Source organism: Hemitrygon akajei, chromosome 8 (genome assembly GCF_048418815.1).
Source record: "Hemitrygon akajei chromosome 8, sHemAka1.3, whole genome shotgun sequence".
Classification (NCBI taxonomy): domain Eukaryota; kingdom Metazoa; phylum Chordata; class Chondrichthyes; order Myliobatiformes; family Dasyatidae; genus Hemitrygon; species Hemitrygon akajei.
In genome coordinates, this window is record NC_133131.1 from 26,143,126 (window position 1) to 26,168,875 (window position 25,750).

Here is a 25,750-nt window from a genome sequence, read left to right on the forward strand (position 1 = left end):
AATAAACTGAAACATGATTTTGTATGAAGTTACTTTTCCAACAAAATTGTGTTTAGGTTCTATTTCTCTTTATTGTTTGGTCTCACCACCTGATATGTGTCTCTCAACCTTTAATACTATGGAGTTCAGCATTATCGTGTTAAATGGAAACAAGACCCCGTGATTCTAACAGCAGAATGACTCCTCACATCGCACATTGGAATATCCATTCAATAATATATTGCTCTCTACGTAGCCAAACATGCAACATAAAGGGACTTCGACCATTTTATTCTATAGGCCTTCCTACTTAAAACTGACCCAGCTTCACTTCCCAACATTAGGATCTAAAGTAATTTTTGAATGATCTTTTAAAAGAAGTCAAAAGACATCACAGATGCTGGATTCTGAAACTAGACCAGGACACTGGAAGAACTCAGTGGGTCAAGCAACATCTCCGGAGGCATGAGGTCCAAGTCAATGTTTCAGGTCAAGATCCTGCATCAGGAGTTTTAAATAGGTTTCATCATCATCATGTGCTGTGTGGTATAACATGGGCGATCATGGTTGTTCTTAGCAAACTTTTCTACATCAGTAGTTTGCCATTGCCTTCTTCTGAGCAGTGTCTTTCCAAGACAGATGACCCCAGCTATTATCAATACTCTTCAGAGATTGTCTGCCTGGTGTCAGTGGTTGCATAACCAGGACTTGTGATATGCGCCAGCTGCACATAAGACCACCCACCACCTGCTCCCATGGCTTCATGTGACCCTGATCTGGGGACAAAGCAGGTGCCACACCTTGCCCAAGGTGACCTGCAAGGTAGCAAAGGGATGAAGCACCTTACACCTCCTTTGATTGAGATGTATCTCCACCCTGCCACCTAAATATGTTTCGATCCTTTAAATAGATTTAAGGAATGTAAAGATTTAACTTAAAATGTTAAAAAAATGTAAGATATTTGGTAATGTTATTATTCAGACCATTGCTGGATTGAAATATATCCATTGGTCCTTCAAAATACGGATAAACTCAGAACTTTTCTGATCAAACCTTTGCATGATAATGGTCAAACTGCAGGCACAATGATGTTTCTTTACAGGCAATAAGCTGGTCCATGAAATCAACTATTTCATGTATTTATGACAAGCTGGGATAAAGCTGCTACATCCAAATTGGTGGAGGGGGTAGGAAAAGAAAAGTTTGTTTTAAGCAAGAAGATGAGGTTACCGCATGAAATGTTTTCCAATTCTAGGTCTGTGATCTATTGAATTGCCCTAAGACAAATCTGAGGTTAACACATAAGCAAGATAGCATAAAAATAAATGTGCAATTGTTTAAACACAAGACATTTTGCAGACGCTGGAATTCCAAAGCAACGAACACAATATGCTGGAGGAGCTCAGCAAGTAAGGCAGCATCTATGGAGAAGAACAAACAGATGATATTCCATCACCAAGGCCCTTAATCAGGACTGGAAAGAAAGGGGGAGAAGCCAGAATAATAATGGGGGAAGGTGAAGGACTACAAGCTGGCAGGTGATAGGTGAAGCCAGGTGCCAGGGAAGATGGGTGGGTGAGGGAGGGGCAATGAAGTGAGAAGCTGGAAGGTGATAGGTGGGAAAGGTAAAAGGCTGAAAGGAAGGAATCTGATAGGAGAGCAGAGTGAACCATGGGAGAAAGGGGAGGAGGGGCGCCAGAGGGAGCTGGTAGGCAGGTTATGAGATGGAAAGGAGCAAGCAGGGAGCCAGAATAGAGTACAGAATTGTTTATTGTGGATTCTCAGTCCAGTTTAAGGTGGTGCTGGTGAAGCCCAGTGACTAATTATTGGTGACAAACGAAACAAAGAATGCAATGAAACACTTTATTAATAAAATTCTTATGGTACAATTTCTAGTAAATGATCACCACAAACAATGGAGGAAAGGCAGAGTCATGGCAGTGGCAAGTGGGTGATTTCAAAGCAGAGTTGCGGTAAGGTCGAGGCATATTTGAGGCAGAGAAAAAGCAAGGTTGAGGCAAACAGAGATGAGGCCCAACCACCAAAACCAAGAGCGAGGGAAAACCCCAAGGTTTGATTGATCTGAGCACCAGGCTGATTTGGAAAAGTTCGGTATGAGCCCAAACTTGGTGGTGAGCTCTAGAATCGACAGGGCCCAGATCTTAGAGTGAGGAACAACCTGAAGTTTGGACAGATTGAAAGGTATGGTGTTGGGACCAGGGGAGAAGGGTGGGCTCATTCTGCTTGCTGCTTTGCCATGTTCACTCAGCTCTGTGCTGAACTGAGACTACAGTGATGCCTGGCTTCGAGTCTGGAGCCTCACTTTTGCTCTGAATGCCATTTGCTTACTTTTATTGTTTGCATGAATTGTTTTATTCTCTCTCTCTCTCTCTCTCTGCACATTATGTGTTTAAGTTTTCCTTTTTAAATAGGCTTTTTAAATTTCTTTGTTTTGTGGCTGCCTATAAAAAGACTAATCTGAAGGCTGCATAATATATACATACTTTGGTAATAAATGTGTTCTGAACTTTAAACTTTGTTCTCTGCTCCACAAGACAAAACCCTATCTACTTCCTTGTCAGTCCATGAGGTCACACTCACCGACCATGTACAGTTGATGGCCGAGAATTAACGTTGCTGGGTTTCCCGCCTGACATCTCAAGCATCTGAGGGTTGTTCCTGATCCAGTGCTGTCTGTGAAGGTTTGCACTGTAACCAACTGGGTTTCCCCCACATGCTCCTTTTACCCCCTCATATTCTACAGCGGCACTGGCAAACAGCTAAAACGTCCTGATGCAGGGTTTTGACCCGAAAAATCGGCAGCTGCTTTCTCTCCATCGATGCTGATCGACCCAGTGACTTTCTCCAGCAGATTGTTGGTTGCTCCAGGTTCCAGCATCTGCAGCTTCTTGTATTCGCTGCTCAGATGGTAACGGGAAACTATAAATTAACTCTCTTGTAGGTGGGTGATTGGAGACTCAGGGTGTTACTTGCGACATTAAGCATATTTGAGAATGGGTTATCGATTTAAAGGTGAGAGAATGGGATTGTTCTACTATCAGTATAGATTTCATGAACCACATGGAATCCCTCTCTGTCCTAAGGAAATCTGAAAATATAAATATTATCAATCAGCTTGCTTCCGGACATGCGATGTTTCCAGCACTTGCTGTTTTTATTTCATAATGGTGCAGCTCCAGATGACATATTTCGTACTGCATATCATGTGATCACACACGTACTGTCAACACCTGTCAAGATGGAGTAAGGGGAGGGGGAGAGAGAGAGAGAGATGTGGAGGACAGCAAGGATATGACAAGGAAGAGAGGCAAGGGAAAAAGGAGGGAGGAGGGAAAAGGGAAAGTGAAGCAGCTTGCGTGAAGGAGACAGCGCGCATGTTGTAAGGAAGGACGTTAGCAGGATGTGAATGAAGGTGAAGTCAAGAGTTGTAGATGTAATGAGGAACGTTACATATTTTACCTTCTTCTGCAGGTACTCTACCTCGCACTGAGCCTAAGAACACACTCCTTGGCATCAGGAATCAGTAGTGAAGCCCCCTGCAACGTTGACTGGGAGAGTGCTGGAAGTCTTATACACATGTAATTTTAAGGACTAGCTGGTAGGATACCAGCTCTTTTTTATTATTAAGTGCCAGAAGCTATGAGAAAGTCAATTTTTTCAGCAATGTCTGTTGTCTATAAAAGACTGAAGCATTGCAGAAGGAAGACTGTTTCTCGTAACCAGTACTCTGGAATATCACAATGATTTTAAAGATTTTTCAAACATCTTTGGGGAGGCAAGAAACAACACTTTAATAATGAAGGAACAGTACATTGGCATTTCTGGACTGAAATGGCTAATCTTGAGTCCAGAATCTCTGCCTGAGGCCCTACTATTATATTGATTTCTGTTATTACATTAAATCTCCTTTAAAGAAATATACAGACTAATCATATAACTACAGAAAAACACACATGGGCAAGTTGTTTGCAAAAGATGCAGGTGGAAATTGAAGTGAAAAGCAACAATAAAAATAATTCACAAAGAAAGCCTTACATTTATGTATAGCTTATCTCATTCCTTCAGTACATCTGAAGAGCTTAATAGACAATGAAGTATCTTTGAAATGTGGTTATTTCTGCAATATAGGAAATGGGGCAGTCAAATTTCACATTGCAATCCTCTGACAAAGAAAGCTTAGAGTGCACAACATTTCCTCTTTACAGTATCCATGCAAAGAATATTGCTCTTGCCCACTACCTAATCACATCAAACATTTCTCCATAGAAGATGGGTCAGTCTCACACAGCACTGGAGGACGAACAGAACACAAAGCCAGGACAATACACACAGCAATGGGAGCATATATCATGCACCAGATTCAAATTCAGATTTATTTATCACATGTGCGTACATCGAAACGTACAGTGAAGTCTGCCGTTTGCGTTAACAACCAACGGAACCAAGGATGTGCTGGGGGCAGCCCACGAGTGTAACAAGCCCCATTCTTCCCTTCACCCCACCCATGCACCCTGCCATGCACATACACAGTTCTCTAACCCCAGGACAGGCCGTCTTTGGCCTCCAGTGGATGGATTTGTAGACACTGAACCCCAGCTTTTAGCAGACTTCGGGCTCCAGCCATCGGGCCTCAGCTAGACTTCCAATCAACCTTGAGACCTTGATCTGGACCTCAAGGTCAGTCTTCAGGCTTCAAGCTGGACCTCCAATCGACCTTCACGATCAGTCCAGGAGGTGTAGTCAGATGGTGTTCTTACCCTGATAATATTGTTCATTGTTTTTCATTGAATTTAGGTTCACAATTGAATTGTGCTGGATTATTTCTGAGTTGTGTTGATGTTTTATATCAAGAACGTGAGCAGCATAAGTTCACTTTCTGAGTTTCAAGGCAGAGACTAACATGCATTGCTTTTCAAACAAATGCCATATTAGATTTATCCAGCTCTCTGCTTTCTAGTGCATTCAAGATGTACAGGAAAGCGAAGAGTTAATCCAGGAAGTGACGGAGAAATACATTTAAGAAGTTGTTCGCTGTTAGCAAGAAGACACATCGGGGTAAAAAAGATTAATGGAGCATACAGTATTTCATGCGGTGAGATATATACATTGGTTACACTTCATATGAACTCTTTTTCTGAGCAGATGTTAGAGTTTCAAAATATTGCAGAGGCACTCGAAAAAATTTCTCCAAGAAATTAAATAAAAAAGGGAAATTTATTTAACAATCTAAAAAATGACTGGCGTACATTGACTCAAAAATGGAAGGAAGTAATTCTAATACCTCTTTAAAACCTTAGTCTTTGAAAAAGCTAAGCTGTTCCTCTTATCAATTGCCTCAAATTCCACAAGACAACTAACTCAGGGCAACATTCCTTGCAAGCAGGAGTCTTGGGAAAACCACATTTTTAAACACTACTTATACATTTAAAATATCAGCTGAGAGCTTATCACCAATGGGTCAAAGTCATATTTTTTGTTACGACGATATTCTCATAGAAATAGGTTAACTGAAGGACTGAAATAAGTCACGGAGAATCCTTAAGTGTTCTGTGTTGCAGGTGCATGCAGTCAATTCAGAAATAAGTTCTCAAGAGATCTGAGGAAGCAAATTACCTAAACATCCAAAAATGCTATACAAATAAAAGGCATAATATTGTTATGAATGTTGAAGGGGAAATTTTCTACAATACTATCTAAAAATGTATGACTTCACGTCAGACTGGTGTCAGAGTTATGCAGCTCAGAAAGTGGATCTTTGGTCCACCTTCTCCATACTGACCACTTTGCCCTTCGGCACTGATCTCATTTGCCCATATTTGGTCCCTGTCCTTCTATGTTTGCCTATTAAAGTGTCTGGCTAATTGTCTGTAAGTGCTTGCCCAAGAGCAATGATTGCATCTGACTCCATCACCCCATCTAGCATTAGATTCAAATATTAACCACGCTCTGTTTAAAAAAAACTATACCCCAGATCCTCTGTAAAACTCCTCTTTCTCATCTTAAACATACTATGGGAAAGAAAATCTTCTATCTACCCTATCTATGCCTTGTGTAAAGGGGGTTTCTTCTTTTTTCTTTGTTACTGTGTATGTAATCAAAATGGCTTCTTTGTTTTGTTAAAAGTAGGAATGCTTCTTAGATAGATAGATAGATAGATAGATAGATAGATAGATAGATAGATAGATACTTTATTCATCCCCATGGGGAAATTCAACTTTTTTTTCCAATGTCCCATACACTTGTTGTAGCAAAACTAATTACATACAATACTTAACTCAGTAAAAAAATATGATATGCATCTAAATCGCCATCTCAAAAAGCATTAATAATAGCTTTTAAAAAGTTCTTAAGTCCTGGCGGTTGAATTGTAAAGCCTAATGGCATTGGGGAGTATTGACCTCTTCATCCTGTCTGAGGAGCATTGCATCGATAGTAACCTGTCGCTGAAACTGCTTCTCTGTCTCTGGATGGTGCTATGTAGAGGATGTTCAGAGTTTTCCATAATTGACCGTAGCCTACTCAGCGCCCTTCGCTCAGCTACCAATGTTAAACTCTCCAGTACTTTGCCCACGACAGAGCCCGCCTTCCTTACCAGCTTATTAAGACGTGAGGCGTCCCTCTTCTTAATGCTTCCTCCCCAACACGCCACTCGTTGCGAGAGAGTGCTGGAAGCTTGTTTGGGTTAAAATTTACTGATAACGAGAATTGTATTCCTTTGTAAACCGACTGGGATTAATGTTGTTCTTTCTTCTGAGTCTGTAAGCTATTGTTGGCGGGCTTTTGGGGAGATCGGCACGAGGGGTTGAGAGAGAGAGGACGCGATGCTGTAAGCTGGGCGAGGAACGGACCCCAAGTGGGGGTCCAAGGCCAGAAGGTACTCTGAGGAGAGGAGATAAAGCTAGATGTGCTTGGTTGACCACTTCGGGTGGTCCTAAGCTGCGAGTCGAGGAGTTCGGAGGGGATCGAATGGTGGCCAGAAGACTTCAGTAATTGAGCTCCAACGGTTGTGCACGAAGTGATTTGGACTTTGATAAGTTTGGCGCCTTTTCTTTATTGTTTTTCCTTCATATATACTATATCGTTATTAATCACTTGGTTATAGTAACCTTTATAAATTGTACTCATTTAATCACATATGGTGTACTGTCTGTTTTTGGGCGAGGCGGGGACATCACACAGTATCCACACCAGCTGATTACCCAGTTTGGCGGGGCCGAAGGCTGTTCCCCCAGACGAGAACGAGCTGAGCGAGCCTGAGGCGACCCAGGGGGTTACACTTGTATATTACGTACCTCTATCAGGTCATCCCTCAGTCTCTTTGACTCCAGAGAAAACAAAACCAGCCTACCCAGAACACAAGAGATGCTGGAAATCGAGAGCAACACACACAAAATGTTGGAGGAACACAGCAGGTCAGGCAGCATCTATGTAGAGGAATAAAGAATCAACGATTCTGGCTGAGGCCCTTCATCAGGACCTTTTATCCCATTGAAGAATCTCAACTTGAAACATCGACTGCTGTCCTCTCCATAGATACTGCCTGACCTGCTGACTTCCTTCAAAACTTTGTGTGTGTGTTGATCCATTCTATCCAAGCTCTCCCCACGATTCATGTCCTTTAGTCCATGAACATCCTGGTGAATCTTCTCTGCGCCTTTGTTTTAAGCAACTTGGAAACAAAATAAAATACATTCTTCACCATTAACTTGTTCTGTTTCACATTCCCATTATTAAGTCAGCAGCCTAGTAACCAAGCGGTAACATTTCTATTTTGCTGAATTCTTAAGCAAAAGCCTGAGTCAAACAAGACTCAGCCTCCCAGACCAATTCCCAGAAGTGAAGAAATAACCATAATTAGACGTCCCAACATCCATAAGCTGCACGGAGTTGGCACTTAGAAAGCAGTCCTACATATCAGAAAAAAGGTTTATGTAATGAGCTCCTTTAGCTTAAGTTATCCTTGAAAAGCTACTGACGCAAGCACTTAGTGACAGAGCCTTGTTTAAGCCTCTTTTGCCGTGATTTAGAGTCAACAAACACAAGACAGCTGTTGCATAGTAAATCCATAATTTCATTATACTGTGTATGAGTTCAGGTTTATTGTCATTCATCTGCACTTATTTATTTATTGAGATACAGTATGAAACAGGCCCTTCTGGCTCTTCGAGCTGTGCTTCCCAGCAACCCTTCATTTAACCCTAGCCTAATCATGGGACAGTTTACAAGGACCAATTAACCTACCAACTGGTATGTCATTGGACTGTGGGAGGAAACTGGAGCATCTGGTGAAAGCCCATGCAGTCACATGGAGAACATACAAATTCCTTATACTGACGAGAATTGAACCCATGTCGCTGGTACTGTAGAGCATTGTGCTAACCACTGTGCTACGATGCCACCCCAGACTTGCCACATGGATACAACTAAACAAAACAATGTTAACAGAGAGAGAGAGAAAAGAAATATTCTGTAGATGTACAAGTTGACATAAAGCATACAAGACATCTATAACATGCTGTAATTAAGAATATCCCTTGTGATGCTGGAATCTGTGCACAGGATCATATTTGCATCAAATGTGTTCCCCATCAAACATTTTAAATTTCTTTATACTATAAATCTAGAATTAGTTCAACTGGGTCAAAAATATTATTCTGTATGCTAAGTTAAGTGACTACTAATAGTTTAATAAAGAAAATTAAAGAGAGATGTGAATTATAATTTTATATTTGAATATGCTAATAAGATCTTCATTATTTGAATAATGTGGAAGTCACTTTTAAATCTCCTCTCTTACCACTTGTCAAATTCCCTCCGTTCTTCATATGTTTTGCAGAGCGAGATTAACCATTGATGACTCTCAAGACTCCACTGTATGTAACCCATTACTTGCAATTATTCCAGCTACTTCTTCAAAACCCTCCAGCTGTATGGTTGGACCACAGTGAAAAACAGATTGCCACAGCAACTGAAAGTAACTGTGAAGTTAGCATTAGCAGCAACTCAGGGAAAGGGGGATGGGTGCAAAATCCCAACCGTTTGCAGCATTTGCTAGTTGAACTGTTAAAATAGAAGTACCGGTACTTGATTCATCTCCTCCCTTGCAATCACCATAAACCATAGCAAGATAGAGAATAAATGAAAGGACAAAAACATAGTTTTGACTGGACTAACAAACATCTCCACATTTAATTTTGGAGCCGAAGTAACCTTACTATTACATATTGAATAAAATCAACACAGTGGATAAACCTTCTAAAGGAGATTGTAACTTACAGGAGGATTCATTTATATAGAATAGTCGAGATTATACAGTTCAATCAGAGCACTGTGTCCTTACCAATTGTCAGCTAGCAATTGGAACAATTGCTGAAACCCCTGAGCAAGTTGTCCAAAAAGGGATTATTGACAAGCTGAATTCCAGTTTTGCCTCAGGTAACTGAACCAGGTGCAATGATTCTACTTTATTCAAATTACAGGGAGAGACATCCAAGCAGTTGATTATTGCTATAGAATCATAGAATTGTAGACCACAGAAACAACTATTTGTCCTTTCATATCAGTTCCATTGCAGAGCAGGTTTACTCTAACCCTAAACACTTGACTGATAAAAAGATAATGATATGACATTTACATTGGGCCTTTCAGAATCTCAAAGTTTACAGGAATTATATGTTGCTTATAAAGTGTGGTCACTATTATGATGCTGTCATATTTCCTCTACTTACTACTGTATATTCCCTTATGACATTGAAGGAGGCCTCTTCAGCCCATCTAGTCTGTACCAGTTCATAGAACAATCCTATTTTTAACTAATTTTCCTTCTAACTTGCTCTTCCAAATTTCCCATCAGCTCCCCCTAGATCAGGGACTCCCAATCTTTTTTATGCCATGGGTCATTAACTGAAGGGTCCGAGGACCCCAGGTTTGGAATCCCTGCCCTAGATTCTATTCACCTACAAACTAAGGGCAATTTTACAAATACCAATTACTTACCAGCCTGCACATTTCCTTGGGATGTGGGAGAAAACTGGAGCAGCTGGCATGTGGTCAAAAGGAGAAGATACAGATTCCATGCAGCACTAGATATCAGGATTGAATTTACATCACAAAAGCGGTCATGTGGCATCTCCCTTCACCATCCACACATACAATAAAGCCAATCAAAGTAGCTATGTTGTCCTTCTTCATATTTTTGTAAAATGTTTTAAAAGTAGAAACTTCCTCGAAGCCTATAAGTCCCCTGGCAGTGTTGCCCTTGGATGTTGCTGCACAAATTTATGTGAAATCTGTGTCTTTAAACCATCAAAATATACCATTCGACTCTATATAGGAGATTCACCGTTATACTTTATATCATGTGTTTTCAGTTGTTCAGAATTTGACGCACATTTAAGGTACACTTTGTACTCTGTGTCTTACGAGTAATTAAATCACATCTGATCAAACATCAAGCAATTAAGCAATTATGAAGCTATGCTATGCCTCAGAAGGCAGTGGAGGCCAATTCTCTGGATGATTTCAAGAAAGAGTTAGAGCTCTTAAAGATAGCAGAGTCAAGGGATATGGGGAGAAGGCAGCAACGGGATACTGATTGTGGATGATCAGCCATGATCACATTGAATGGCGGTGCTGGCTCAAAGGGCTGAATGGCCTACTCCTGCACCTATTGTCTATAATTAGAAGGAGATACTTGTCTAACAGCTAATAACGATGCTCTGAGTTACGCTTCTCTCCATAAGATCACACCTTATAGCAGCTGTTCGTTCATTTTCTCCCCTAACATCTTACTAGGATCAGTCCAAACTCCATGCATGTCAAGGGGCAAAAGACACAAGTAACTTGAAACTAAGTTGATGTCTGTTGTTACTGATCATACAATTATCAGTTGTTCTTTTGAAAACACCTTCAATTCATTGCATTCATTGCTGTACTGTCTTCAAACCGGACCAGTTTTTTCTGATGACTTCTGTTGTGAGAATCAGAATTGTGATCCCTTGTAGTCCACATTTTGTTCAGTCCGCAATCTTGGTATAAAATTGCTTTAAGAATGTAAAATATCCCATCACATCTCTGCCCATGTTTAAATTTATCCTGTCTAATAGGGTTCTTTACATGAAGGTATAACTTTAATGAAAAAGAAAATAAATTAAAGAAAAAGAAACTTTCCAAATGTAAACTGTATTTTGTGTAAGGACTCATTGACTACGGTAAGGTATTATAATGTTTTGGTGGTGAATTCATTTATGAAACATTCTCTTGAACTGTAGTTTTTCCTCCTCTTCTTTATCTCTCATTCTGCACTCTAGAATCCGTAGCTCTTTCCTCACCGACTTGATCATTCCACTGTCATACTCCAAAACCTTCTCAAAATCTGCTTTGGCTTCTGCTTCATTCCACACCTCAGTGTGTGCTCTGGCCCTGAGAAAATAGGCTTTTACAGTACCTGCCAAAGGAAGTCAACAAATCGTGAAACATAGAGCAAAGATGAAATGAAGCCTTGTGAAAAAGATGTGGGGAGGTCTGTGTGGATTTTGTTCATTACCCAAGGCAAAACATCAATGTCACACAGAATCCATAGGGAAGAGAGACACAAGACTGCATATGCTGGAACCTGAAGCAACAAGCAATCTGCTGGAGGAACTCTGCAAGTTGAGCAACATCTGTATTTTACTATTATTAATTGTCCATTACACCACTGGCATCTAGGTCCTCCATCTCTGTCCACGTAGAAGGAGACTCCATTGCTGTTTCTGTAATAACTTTTTCTTGACCAGTTAGGGTTGTTAGCCCTGAGCTGAAACCCCGAACCTGGAGGACCGGTGGATCACTCTTATTCTGGCCTCTACCCTTTGACCTATTTGACATGGGTGACCCTACCAAGAGCCAAAGCGCAAGGCCCTGACTCCAGCCAACATAGCTCTCCCGGTCACTGAGGCACGCAAGCCTCCAAACCCTACAACAAGGTTGTGGTCATCTTGGAGGAAGCATCATCTGTGAAGGTAAAGAATTCCTTTTACCTTCCCCCCCTCCCCCTCGCAGACGTTGCTTGACCCACCAAGTCCTCCAGCAGATTCCTTATTGCTTGGGAAAGAAACAGTGTTAGTGTTTCAGGGCAATAACCTTTCAGCAGAATTGATGGAACATCATTTCTTTCATTAGATGCTACTGAGTATAATATATCCTCTTTTCATTTCAGATTTCCAGCATCTGCTATATTTTGCTTTTGTAAAGCATCATAAAACATCCAGTGGATCATTACTACAGTTTCCAGAGTTAATAAAACTACAATGGTGTACAACTTGCTTTTCTATATTCACTAAGTCTTTCTGATAACTCTTCAATTATGATTATCTTCTTAACCTTATCTAAAAACATACACCTTCTCAGGTTGATAGATGAGTATGTGTAAGGTGGATGGTCAGAGTTCTTTTCCCAGGGCTGGGGAACCCAAAACTGGTGGTAACAGATACAAGAGGGCCAAGATTTAATCGAGAACTGAGAGGTAACTTATTTACACAAAGGATAAAGAATATCTGGCATGAGCTGCTAGACAAAGTGGTGGAAGCAGGTACAATTGCAACATTTAAGAGGTATTTGGTTAGGTACTTAGATGGGAAGAGGTTAGAAGATTCTGGGCTGAATACAGACACCTGGGACTGGCAGGGTGAAAACTGTGGTCAGTATGGACCAGCAGGGCTGAAGGGTTTGTTTCCATGCTTTATTACTCTATAACTTTAAAATTCTAATTCATTTTTACACGTTTGTCTTCTCCATTCAGTCATTCTCTCTTTCATTGTATCTTCTCTCTCTTCTAGAATTCTTTCTATCTATCATCAGCTTTCACGTTCGATCAACATAGGGTTTAGCCTGGTGGAGTACTTAGATGGGGTAGCGCACTCCTGATTGTTTCCTTTTAGGGATGCAGTTTCATGACCGATAAGGAAATTTGTTAGGAGCTGTATGCCATTAAACCAATATCAAACTGGAATCTAATTGCTTGAAGGAGCAGAGCCAAGATCTTTTTTGTGAAAACCCTAAAATTTAATTGGAGCAGAGTAAATGTGTCATTTACCAGTCAGGGTTGTTAGTCCTGAGGGGCACCCTTAAACCTGGAAGACCAGCGGACCACTCTTAGTCATTTAATTAAATATGTACCATTTAATTAAATATACCTTTACAGACTCTATAAGTATCTAAAATTATATTGTTTTTGTTTTGCAAAGTTGAATCCTAAGTTTCTGGTTGTGACTTGGCAGATTTGCCCATACCTGGATGCCTGTTGAGGATGTCTGTGGTTTGCTCCAGCACTTCATAGTACTCTTCCATTTTCAAAAGACATTGGCAGTAGTTCAAAACTAAAGTGACAACCATCTTCTCCAATTTCAGCCATTGAATCTCCCAGGGCTTTTGCTAACATAAAATATAAAAATTATTAACCAAACTTTGTTTTGAGCAATGCCTCTGTTTATTATCTGAGAGCAAAGTGCAAATATTAAGTTATTCCTTAATGTTTTCTTATCAGTATACTTCAATAATGTGTTGTGTATTTATATTGTGATTTCATCAGGTCTCTTTATTATTAAGGAATAGAGGTTTAGACTAATAAGACAAGAGGTTGTTCCTAGTTTTATCCTAGGAAATAGACACTGGATAATGAACAGGTTAAGTCAGGGAATACACAATACTCACCCTGTATGGATGGTTATGAAGTCTGAATGGTATCAAAAGCGCATGAGATTAATAAAAAAAAGAACAATTTGTGTAAGTTGAGGGGGGGGGGAGGAAAGTAGTGCTTCTATAAATGTACAGTGGAGAGTATCCTGACTGGTTGCATCACAGCCTGGTATGGAAACATCAATGCCCTTGTTAGGATTTTTATTGCTATGCAGTAGGTATTTCATTTTAGCAGTTTTCTGCAAAGGCAGTGTGTCCTGCTGGTAGAGTGTTTTGCTTTCGGCTAAAGAGGCCCTGCTTTCAGCTTATGAACGCTGTGTCAGCCAATCAGGATGGTGAGATCTGGAGAAAGTTCTAGAGAAAGAGTGTGGCAGAGAGAGATTTGTGACAGACAGTAGCCTGGTTTGGGGTCAGTATCATGTCATCAAGCAGATTGAGGCATCTCACACAAAGTAACATGGCAGCTGACTATAGCATGCTATTTTACTAAAATGCACTAAAGGTACTATCTCAAACAAGAGAAAATCTGCAGATGCTAGAAATCCAGGCAATACACACAAAATGCTGGAGCGCAGTCGACGTTTCAGGCTGAAACCCTTCAGCAGGATGGATGGAGCCTGACCTGCTGAGTTCCTCCAGCATTTTGTGGGTGTTGAAAGGTACTATCTGCATGGTGATCATGGATAAATCCATAAAGGAAGCTGATTCCTCTGCTTCTTAAATGTGATTAAAATAGCTCAAATAACAGAAGTGTAATTTTAGTTCCATCCCAATCATCTCCAAAGCCGTGACCATCAAAAATGGCAATGAAAAATGAATGAAAATACTTTTATATTTAAAAGTGATGGTAGATTGTTTCTCCCTTGCTAAATTGCTGTACAGCACAACAGCAGGGCCTACAGCCCATGCCAATCTATACAGTGACCTTTCATAATAATCCTACTTTATTCTCCCAAATCCCCATCAACTGCTCCCAGATTCTACCACTCATTTACACATGAGCGGCAAGTCATACTGACCATTGGAATGACCAAGCTGAATGTCTTTGGAATATGGGAGGAAATTAGAGTAGCTGGGAGAAACCCATGTGGTCACCAGGGAAATTGTGCAAACTCCACACAGACGTCAGAATCAGGTTTATTATCACCAGCATGTGTCATGAAATCTGTTAACTCAGCAGCAGCAGTTCAATGCAATACATAATATAGAAGAAGGGAAAAATAATAATTAATAAGTAAATCAATTACAGTGTACGTATATTGAATAGATTAAAAATCTTGCAGAAAAACAGAAATTATATATATATTAAAAAAGTGAGGTAGTGTTCACGGGTTCAATGTCCATTTAGGAATCGGATGGCAGAGGGGAAGAAGCTGTTTCTGAGTCGCTGAGTGTGTGCCTTCAGGCTGCTGTACCTCCTACCTGATGGTGACAGTGAGAATAGTTCCGGAAGTCAGGACTGAAGGAAAATTGTGTGAGTTATGAGGGAGCAGCTCTACGAAATGCTCTGATGAGATGGTGGTGAACATATGCAGTTCCAAGTGAGTGGTTTTCTTTACTGCCTTGTGAAAAGTTAATCTTTTACTATCACTTTATAAAGAAGTAACCTTTTATTATAGATTCTGGTCAAATATATACCAGGTCAGGCAGCAATATCTGTAGTCTTTTTGTAATGTTAGTGCACAACTCACCAAATTAATTTAAAAAATCATTTACTATGATGGTATTTATTTAAAAATCAATAGGTTTCTTCTTCAATACCATACCCATTACATTATCACAACAACTACATTACCATATTCAGTATATTAATATACCAAGAACACCAAGAACACTCTTGCATTCCCATTCTCCCCATAACCACTCATGACCAGTGCATAATCATATCCAAAACAAATATCGAAAATTCTTTTTTAGATTGGATAACAAAACACAATACAGAAAAAAATGTGGACTGTCACCTGAAAAGTCATCGATCTGAAGCAATTATGTTGCTCCTTTCTGCACAGAAGTTTTTTATTTCCCTGCAGAGAATTTTCAGTGTTCTCCACTTTTGTTTCGATGTTTTGGGCTGAGACCCTTCGTCAAGACTTCACGAAGACTTCATCAGAACTGATGAAAGGTTTTGGCCTGAAATGTCATCTGTTCATTCCTCTCCATAGATGCTGCCTGACTTACTGATTTTCTCCAGCCTTTTGTGTGTGCTACATGATCAGATCTTTTATTTTACCATTTCTTTTGGCTTTCCCTTTCTTAATACTTTATCATACCCATTTTTCATGATGACAAATTTCCTTTAGAGTGTTTAAGATTAGCTCTTCACTGTTGGTATTTTCTGGTGCCCCCAATGTCTTTCTATTACTGGACTTAACTAGCAAAAGTACAAAGATTAAGGCTATGTGACCAAGAATTCTTTCAAAATCAGCAACTGCCAAAAGCTGAAAAGTGAGCTCAGCAAGTTCATGGGAACAGAACCAGCACCAAATGCTAGGGCACACCAACTTGAACTTATTCCATTGTAACTGTGTTGTCACAGCATTGTGCATTGGCCTTTATTACAAGGACCACAATTGTTCAAGAACCAGGTCAAATGACATAGTGTCAAAGACAAGGAACAAATCAGATCATGATAGCCTTGCCAGTACTGCCCTCACTGTGAGAACTAGCAGTTAAAAAAAATCAGAGGGTTATTTTACGGTTGAACATACAACCAACATTTTCAGATGCCTGACATTGTCAAGCATATTTTTTTCAAAATGCAAATTAGCTTCACAAAGACAACACTCACTTAAATACAATGCTGTATCAATTCCACTTCCACCTGCTCCATGCATGTCAAAACAGCATCAATGAGCTGGATGATAACGTGGCAAAATGGATCAGCAAATTTGTGGATGACACCAATATTGGGAGCGCAGTGAACAGCGAGGAAGACTACCAAAGCTTGGAAGGGAATCTGGACAGGACCAGGTGGAAAAATGGGCTGAAAGATGGCAGATGGAATTGAACGCAGACAAGTGTGACATATTACACTTTGGGAGGATAAATCAGGGTTGGATTTACATGCTGAATAGTAGGACACTGAGGAATGTGATTGAACAGAAAAAGTGGTGGATGTGCGTTCAATTTCAACATTTAAGTGTTTGGATGGGAGGTATATGGTCCAGTTGCAGGTTGATGGGATGAGACAGAATAATAGTTCAGTATGGACTAGATGGGCAGAAGGGCCTGTGTCTGTGCTGTACTGCTCTATGACCCTATGCCCAGTACTTGCATATGGGCGGACTGTTGCCACGGATAAAAGGTTCACGATATAATTCATGGGAATAGTGCACTGACTTTTTTGAGTGTAGTTCTCAGCAACCTCCAGTTCAAACATACTCCTTCTTAACTTAGTGATCATCTGTTTAGACAACAAATTTTTCTTTTGTTTTTCTCAATGACTGCAAGCTTAATCAGAGCATTGTCATAGAAGTCAAGATTTAAGTATCAATATCCAGGATTCAAGAACAAAGCAGAGCCCATATGTCAATTGGAATAATTTGAGACTTTTTCAATTTAGTGCAATCTTACCTATGATAAAAACCTTTACGATGATTTTAGTTTATGTGTTAATATACCTTTACTTGTAGGTTCTTCAGGCAGATAACCGCTTCGCGATATTTTGCCAGTGCCTCTGGATACCTGCCGAGTTTGAACAGTTTATTTCCCGTTCCGTGGAGCAGAGGAACAGCCTTAAGCTTCTCGTCATCATTCATGGCCCAGGTTTCTCGTTTGTAAGCACTTGGTGACTCAACCTAGGTTTTTAAAAAAAATCCTTTTTACTTTGAAGGTTAGAGCACCATTCATTATTTACAAAGAGAACAAACTCAGATGTAGATCTGACAAAGATTCAAACAGTGAGAAAGGAAGTTGGACATGACAGTAACAATTATACATAATTTTCTTGTTGTCACACCTTATGCCAATTATAAACTTCACTTTCTATTTACTTCTCCCTTAGTTTTCCAATTAATCTTGTCTATATTTTAGTTATCAGTCAACTTCATTCCCAAAAGTTATCTTCAATCACAATTTCTTTTTTTGCTGATGGATAATTAAGGATTTAATTATCTTGGTTCAAGTTCGACCCCACTCTTAGGCAATTGCAATGCCTTCAAAGTGTTCTTTGCTTCTAGATTATGCTGCAACAGGCTTTAAATGGTCAGACTAAGGGCCTAGGGCCAGGTAAAGGGTAATGTGCATTTGCAAGCTTGAACCTAACATCTAAATGACAAATCCCAGAGGAGATGCACTTAAGGTGAGAGGGAGAAAGTTTAAACGAGATGGACGAGGCAAGTTATTTTTAACACAAAAGGTAGGAGGTGGCTGGAATGGCTTAATAGGGGTAGGAGAGGAAACAGAGATGATAGTAGTGTTCAAGGTGCTTTAAAGTAGATACATGTATACACAGGGGATGGAAAGGTGTGGCACATATGCATGCAGAAGGGATTTAGTTTAATTTGACATTGTGTTTGGCACTAGCCAAAGGGCCTGTTCCTGTGCTGTACTGTTCTACGTTCTGTCTGGAAACCAACTCTGAAACACTTCAGAATTCTCCAACCTCTTTCCTTTACCCCTCAACCACCAAATACAAGAGGGTATATTCAGGAAACCTATAATTACACCATTTTGCTTAAAATGGCACCAAAGGCAGAAGAAGCAAAGCTATCAGGCATCAGGTCAGATCATTCCCAGCCAGCCAATCAAAACCATGCACATTTTGGCTTCACTGTTGAGTGGTGATGTGACTGCGGTGCCCAGGAAGTAAGGGATTCTGGGCAGTGATGAGCAAGGAGAGAACACAATCAAACTGAAGCCTGGAAATTGTCTGGACTGGACAGGCAGGTAAGCGGAGCAGCCAAGATCTGTGAGGGAGGGTAAGGGTTTTGTCACTTTAATAGAGAGACAGACTACCCCTCCTGCAAATATGTGAGGTGACTCTCACTGTACTCAATGCAATAGCACCCCTTTACCACAATTTTTGGTGTCTATTGCCATTTTGTAGCTGTCCCTCCAATGTTTGGGATCCATGGTATTAAAGATAGGTTTTTCAGTTTTTTATTTGACGTGGGTCAATATAGTGAGGGATGTTTTTCTCCTGGCCGTGTGCATTGATCTAAATCTTGATGATTAAATGGTTAAAAAGTGCACTTTGGCTAATGATGGAGTTTGGTGGAGAGAGTTCAGAATCTGCAGGCCCAGTAGTGAAAGATTCATCTGATTTTGCCTTCTTGAATAGTCACAGCAGTCCAGTGGTGGAATACATGATCCTTGCAGTTGCTATTTTAATATAATGATTAAATTATTAAACCAGTATATTGAAGGCTTTTATAATAATGACATAGGACCTGTCAGAACCAATATGTACAGACCATGTTTATATAGAGAGGTCTGTTTGATCCTGTATTGTGTATCAGGTTAAGAGACAGAAATGATGTTGAAAGATTGTAAGTGCCTGGTGATTGTCCAGTAAGTGGAAGATAGAGATACATTCGCAAGGAGATCTAAAAAAATCTGCAGATGCTCGAAAGCTGAAGTAAAAACAGGAAATGCTGAAAACGTAATGTAGGTCGGGCAACCTCTATGCAAAGTGAAACAATTAAAATTTCTGATTGAAATTCCTTCACCAAGAACAAAAATATAGGAAATCAAGCTAGTTTTAAGTTGCAGAGAAGTTTTAGGGAGGGATGTGTAATAGGAAAATCTATGATAGGCTAAGGCCAGTGATGCTGTGAGGACGTTGCTCCAGTCAAATAGGTTAGGCTATTCACATCCCTTTCATAATGTCTTAAACTGCCGTCAATGGCATATTTCGGAAATTTAGTTAATGCTCTACTGTAATAAATAGAAGCGCCAATTTGTCCTGAATAATTTGCTGCTATTTGCCAACAGTTTTTCCAATTAAAAATGCTAATTGAAGAGCAAGTATCAGCCAATCACCAGAATAAGCAGTCTGAACTTTCTTGAAACACCCTCTTACATGAAGTACAAAGCGCTGATAGGGCCAAGGATTAAAAGTTCCATCTGACAGAGAGAGCGTCCAATACTTTGGCAGTTCCTTAACACTGCCTAAGCCTGGGTGTTGTGCTCAAGGCTGAAGTCACTAGCTGTTGCTATATTGGTATCACTTCTTGTTACGTCCTGAACTTAAAAGTAATCAGAACCATCGCATTAGTTCTTACTGCCAGACGGGTGCTACTGGAAAAAAACTTCGTTTGAATTTGAATTTGAAACAGAATCTTTCATGGTAATTATGAAAGATTTACCCATCTTAGTAACTTATCTATTTAATGAAGAGGATTATAACTAAGAATTCAGAATGACATATTTTGGCACATTTTTCCCCTCATATCCTATTCCTTTAGTCTTTTATTAAGATCACAGATGAAATGAATTGAAGATTAAATATTTTAATCTTCAAGACCCGAGGTTTAGAGAGCAGATGAGATTGGTTCTCTCTCAATCTTTCTAACTTTTCTGGGTGATGTTTTAGGAAGAGCTGAAATTACACAGAAATGTCATGTTTTACCCAGAAAGAATAAATAAAGCACTGAGAAAAAAAAAATAAGGAAGAAAAGGAAGACCCGTAGAGTTACATAACACACTGACAGGCACAACGATGCCTCGAATCTGCACTGACTATTATACACCCATTTAACCAGTTTCATTCCCCACACATTCCCATTGACTCTCCCGCAGATTCTACCACTCTGCTACACAATGGGGGCAACTTACAGTGGCCACCATGTCATCTTGGCATCCTTGCGATTTGGGAGTACCCCAGACTACCAGAGGAAACCTGGAAGCTCCGCCCAGACAGCTCTGGAGACTAGAAATGAGCCAGCATCACTGGAGCTATGAGGTAAAAACTCTTAACAGCTCAGAGATATAATAATCCACTGAAAAGACTAACTGTGAGCTCAATTTACATTTAAGAAGTAGAACACATTTAACCTTTAATAGTTCAATAACAAAGATAAGCGGCTGAGGTTCTTTCTGCAGCTCATCCAGGTCATCGTATCCCAGGCTATGGTATGCAAACATATTGGCAAGGCCACAGGTATGAATGTGCCAGTCTGTTGGATCTTTTCCTTCGACAATGCGGCGCAAGCTCTTGGCTACATTTGGATACAGGCCTGTATGCTGTGGGAGGAGAAAACAATTTTCTCAGGATTAATCTTTTTAAGGAAAATCAAGTAATGTATTTTCACAGCTGGCAAAATACAAACAGTCAACATTCCATCATATCTTGGAGGGAACAGAAAGTTATATAAATAGTAACACACACAAAATGCTGGTGGAACACAGCAGGCCAGGCAGCATCTATAAGGAGAAGTGCTGTCGACGTTTCGGGCCGAGACCCTTCGTCAGGACTAACCAAAAGGAAAGATAGTAAAATAGATTTGTTTTTAACGTATTTTATTTTTAATTTAAATATTTCAATAATAATTTTATTAATTATATATATTGAAAAAGACAATAGTAAGGGTCTAGAATCGGGCTGCACAACTATCTTCATCCATTTATAACAAAGCACATTACAGCAGTGGTTGATGTGAAAGGAATGAAATTTCTGAGACTACCAGTAGATAGCCGCCACCACTTAGCATATGTGACTGGGGTCAAATTTCTTCTCCAAGAGTAGGGGTCAGATAGAACCTTGTAGTTCACTTTGAAAACTTCAATTTATGAACAAGAAAAAGTCTATAGATGCTGGAAATCCAAAGCAACACACACAAAATGCTGAAGGAACTCAGCAGGTTAGGCAGCATCTACGGAAATAAATAAGCGATCGACGTTTCAGGCTGAGACCCTTCTTCAGGACTGAGAAGGAAGGGGAAAGATGCAAGAATAAAAAGGTGGGGGACGGGAAGAAGGATAGCTGGAAGGCGATAGGTGAAGCCAGATGAGTGGAAAAGATCAAGAGCAGGAGAAGAAGGAATCTGATAGGAGAGGAGCTTGGACCATAGGAAGGAGGAAGGGAACCAGGGAACAGGCAAGCGAGAAGAGGCAACAGGTCAAAGTGGGGAATATAGGAAGGGGAAAGAGGGAGAGTTTGTTTACCGGAAGGAGAAATCAATATTCATGCCGTCAGGTTGGAGGTTACCCAGATAGAATACAAGGTGTTGTCCCAAGATGATGTCAGCTCCTTTCCATTCCAGGACATCAGAGATGTCCTTCTTCTTTAAAGAAGTGGGTTTCTCTCCCTCTACTATTAATGCTGCCCTCACCCACATCTCCTCCTTTTCCCATACATCTTCAATCACCCCATCTTCCCACTGCCCGAACAGCGATAGAGTTCTCCTCGACCCTACCTACCACCCGATCAGCCTCCATATTCAACATCCTCCGCAGCCTCCACCATCTCCAGGGGATCCTACCACCAAACATACCTTTACTTTCCCCCACTTCTGCTTTCCACAGGGATCACTCCTTCTGTGATTCCCTTCCCTGTGATTCATCCCTCCCCACTAACCTCCCTCGCGGCACTTACCCCTGCAAGCGGCCTAAGTGCTACCCCTGCCCATGCACCTCTTCCCTCACCTCCATTCAAGGGCACAGGCCGTCCTTTCAGGTGAGGCAACAGTTCACCTGCAAATCTGCTGGAGTTGTCTATTGTGTCCAGTGCTCCTGATATGACTTCCTTTATACTGGTGAGGCCCTTCATAAATTGGGTGGGGGGAGGGGCACATCATCGAGCACTTCCACATCATCTGCCACAAGCAGGATTATCAGGTGACCAAACACTTTAATTCCAATTCCTATCCCTGTTACAAAATGTCGATCTGCGGCCTCCTCTTGTACTGGCCACTGGTCAGGGTGAAGAAACAACACATTATATTCCCTCCAGGTAGCCTCTAACCTAGTGGCATGAATATCAATTTTCCCTTCCAGTAAACAAATTTCTCCCCCCTGCCCCTGGCTCTATTCCTTTCTCTGACCTTTTACTTCTTCACTACTGCCTGTTACTTCCCCTGGACCCCTCCTCCTTCCCTTTCTCCTTTTGTCCATCCTCCTCTCTTATCAAATTACGTCTTCTCCAGCCCTTGACCTTTCATACCCAGCTGAATTCACCTATCACTTTCCAGCTAACCTCCTTCCCCTCCCCCTAGCTTTTTATTCTGGCATCTTGCCCCTTCCTTCTCAGTCCTGAAGAAGGGTCTCGGCCCAAAACATTGATTGTTTATTCCTTTTCACGGATGCTGCCTGACCTGCTGAGTTCCTCCAGCATTTTGAGTGTGTTGCTTCAATTTATGTCCTCTTTTTTGGTGAATATTCTGTAATTTGAAAAAAAAATCTTTCCTCTTTTCTTCTTCAGTTTTCTTCTTTCCAAGCCTAGGGTATTGACTCTTGACTGAGATAAAACATGAACCTTCCTCAGTAAGGTTACCATTCCCCAACATTTCAATATTGGCTGCTATTTTATTATCTTGTCCAAGTGAGGTTCACATGAAGTTCAAATTGCATAGTATCAGGCCTGGCTGCTGGGAGTCTAATTCAAACAATTACCGGGTAGTCAGCCATTGGAAGCTGTGCTCAGTTCCCCTATGTTCACAGATCCTGTTGCATTGAATATTTGGATAATGTTCCCCATTCCTGGGATGAAGAATGATGTATGTTGAGCAGATTAGGCCCATTCTCTTGGGAGTATAGAAGAATGGAAAGTGATATGATTGAAGTTTACAAGATTCCAAGAGGAAATGGCAGGATAGATGCTGAAAGGATGTTTTCCCCAGTAGGATAATCATGAACCGGGTGACATATTTTCCAGAATTAAGGGGTAGTCTATTTAAGGCAGAGTTGAGGAGAAAAATCTTTCCTCAGAGTGTAGTGATGCTTTGGAGTTACAGAACTGTGAAGGCAGAGACCAGGAGACCTTTAAACTACAATTGTGTCAGTGAGTATAGGGCAAAAGTAGGGAAGTGATGTTGAAGTCATGACTGGATTGTCTATGATCTTATTGAATGATGGAGCAGATTCAAGGACTGATTGTCCACCATTCTCATTTACTAAGTTCTTATTTATTTTAAGCAGAAAGGAAGAACATTGATTTAGGTTGCTAACTTAATACCATTTTTTTTTACTGGAGAAAGTAACATAGATACAGTTGTTTAACCATTTTAAAAAATTTCATGGACTTTAAAATGTATTTAGTAACTGTAAGGCATCCTTTTATGGATATTGGCAGTCCATATGGTAGCAGCTTCATTTAACATGCTTAATCCTCCCTAAGGATAAGTATTACTAACTGAAGAGAAAAACAGATTATGGAGCATTGCAATAGGCAGAATTAGGCATCTAATGTTAATGAAAAACACTGGCAGATTCAGTTACTTTACACTTTGTCTCAATAATTCACCATTTCCCACTGAAAACTTGCTTCCACCAGTAACACTTACAATGACGTCGCACCAGAACTCAGCAACCTCTCCAATCCTCATTGATGAAATGAGGATTTCCCAGACTTCCAGCTTAAACATGTTGCCTATAACTATTTCCATTGGCCTGCCAACTTGTTTACTGTCGTCAATGACTGTTCGATCTCCATCACATTTTAAAGTTCGAAAATGAAATGTGACCTGGACAATAACAAATAAAGAATATTATTTTTAATTCCATATCAACCATACTGCTTTTTAATTCTAATGGTTTAACTAGATGAATTATTTAATTTCTCTGCATATGCAATGGTTATTACACTGTATATTAGCTCTTAATTTAGCTTAAATTAATGACAAAGTATTAGTACACAAAATAGTTCACAAAAAAATTTATAAGTGCACAATTTTTAGTGCAACACATGAAGATATAAAACCCATAATGTTTCTGTTTATTTCCTGCTAAATTAATCAGTAAAATTTACTTGAAATCTATAAAATTAATTCTTATATGAAGGCAAGATTATGTTATTTATAGAATACTTCAACTCAAGAAGCAAGTAATTTCCAGTCCATTGATTGCTAAAGATTGACTGTCTTTGCAACATGAGTGAAAATATGGCTGGATATTAAAATGTATAAATGAATTTAAAGTTAAATTGATTGAACATAATAGATCTACTGAAAATAAAGTAAATTGAATTTAATTAGCATATATAACTTAAAATGATAATACATTATCAGGATAAATATTCACGACACACTCGACCCAATCATTCTACCTACTTTGTTTTGATACATTGGAAATGCTGAAAATTGGTATTTTCAGATTACTCATAAAGTATTTAAATATAGTTGAACCTACTTTGGATCCTGTGAGAAATTTTGGCAGCTCACCAGTTCCTCCATGAAGAATAGTCTTTTTAATGCCTTCAACATTTGTAAGATATGTTTCCTCCATGACTTGTTATTAAGGACTGCAATGTAACACTACAGTGTGCACTTAATGCATCACTGATGCATTTGGTAATGATCCTAATGATCCCTCTCTTTAAAACTAGATTAAGCAGAGGGAGGATTTGGGAGTGGGGGTGGGGAAAGAAGCAAGGAGAACCAATCTAATCAAGTACTCTGCATTGTTAATAATATTTGATTATATAATTCTTGAGCTTTTGTATTTCTTGGCAATATTTAGAATTCCTTTTTATCCTGACTCTACTTATGGCATTTGCTTCAAAAGAACAGACATCCGGGGAACACATGAACTCAAAGGAAACATTCAAGTCATGTAAAGAACAATTGCTTAGAAAGTGAACCCGCATTTATGTGTAAATTATGCCTAAGAAGTTTGTTGTACACATTTTTTGTTGAATTCTTGTCCACGGAAATTGGACTAGACACTTCCTGTAAAATCTCACACACCTGATGAAGTCAGTGATGTGTGCATCACCTGGTGTTGTTTAATTACCAACTTAAGACCTTGATTATTAACTCACAGTTCACAAGCAGTGCATCAAAGTAAAATAAATGAATCTTGTGTGAATTAAAGGGACAGCATTCTGCCAAAGATTTTATATTTCATAGATCCAACCCAATGACTTCATTGTCATCACGCTGCTGGCAATCACTGCTTCCTCCATCATCCCATTTCC

General features: G+C 39.9%; 1 protein-coding gene across 2 annotated transcripts; it reads right to left on the reverse strand.

Moving 5' to 3' along the window:
* Positions 1–9,158: 9,158 nt before the first annotated feature.
* On the reverse strand, positions 9,159–25,109 carry aipl1 (aryl hydrocarbon receptor interacting protein-like 1). 2 transcript variants are annotated; one of them, XM_073053463.1, is made up of 6 exons: positions 24,996–25,109; positions 24,120–24,299; positions 20,674–20,862; positions 17,298–17,474; positions 13,272–13,413; positions 9,159–11,446 (listed from the first exon to the last, which is right to left on the reverse strand). In XM_073053463.1, the coding sequence occupies exons 1-6, from the start codon at positions 25,035–25,037 to the stop codon at positions 11,241–11,243; spliced, it is 936 nt and encodes a 311-aa protein (XP_072909564.1). In that variant the 5' UTR covers positions 25,038–25,109; the 3' UTR covers positions 9,159–11,240. The 2 variants fall into 2 exon arrangements, with proteins under 2 accessions (XP_072909564.1, XP_072909563.1); XM_073053462.1 differs by having other exon boundaries at positions 24,964–25,109.
* Between the last annotated feature and the right edge of the window lie 641 nt (positions 25,110–25,750).

What these genes read in the sequence shown, in the direction of transcription:
- aipl1 (XM_073053462.1), bottom strand. Translation starts at nt 25,059, where the DNA reads ATGGAGGAAACATATCTTACAAATGTTGAAGGCATTAAAAAGACTATT. An exon ending in TTGTTATTGAACTATTAAAG is followed by an intron (nt 17,475 to 20,673) that starts GTTAAATGTGTT and finishes TTAAAAACCTAG; the next exon opens with GTTGAGTCACCAAGTGCTTA. An exon ending in CATCCTCAACAGGCATCCAG is followed by an intron (nt 11,447 to 13,271) that starts GTATGGGCAAAT and finishes TTCCTTTGGCAG; the next exon opens with GTACTGTAAAAGCCTATTTT.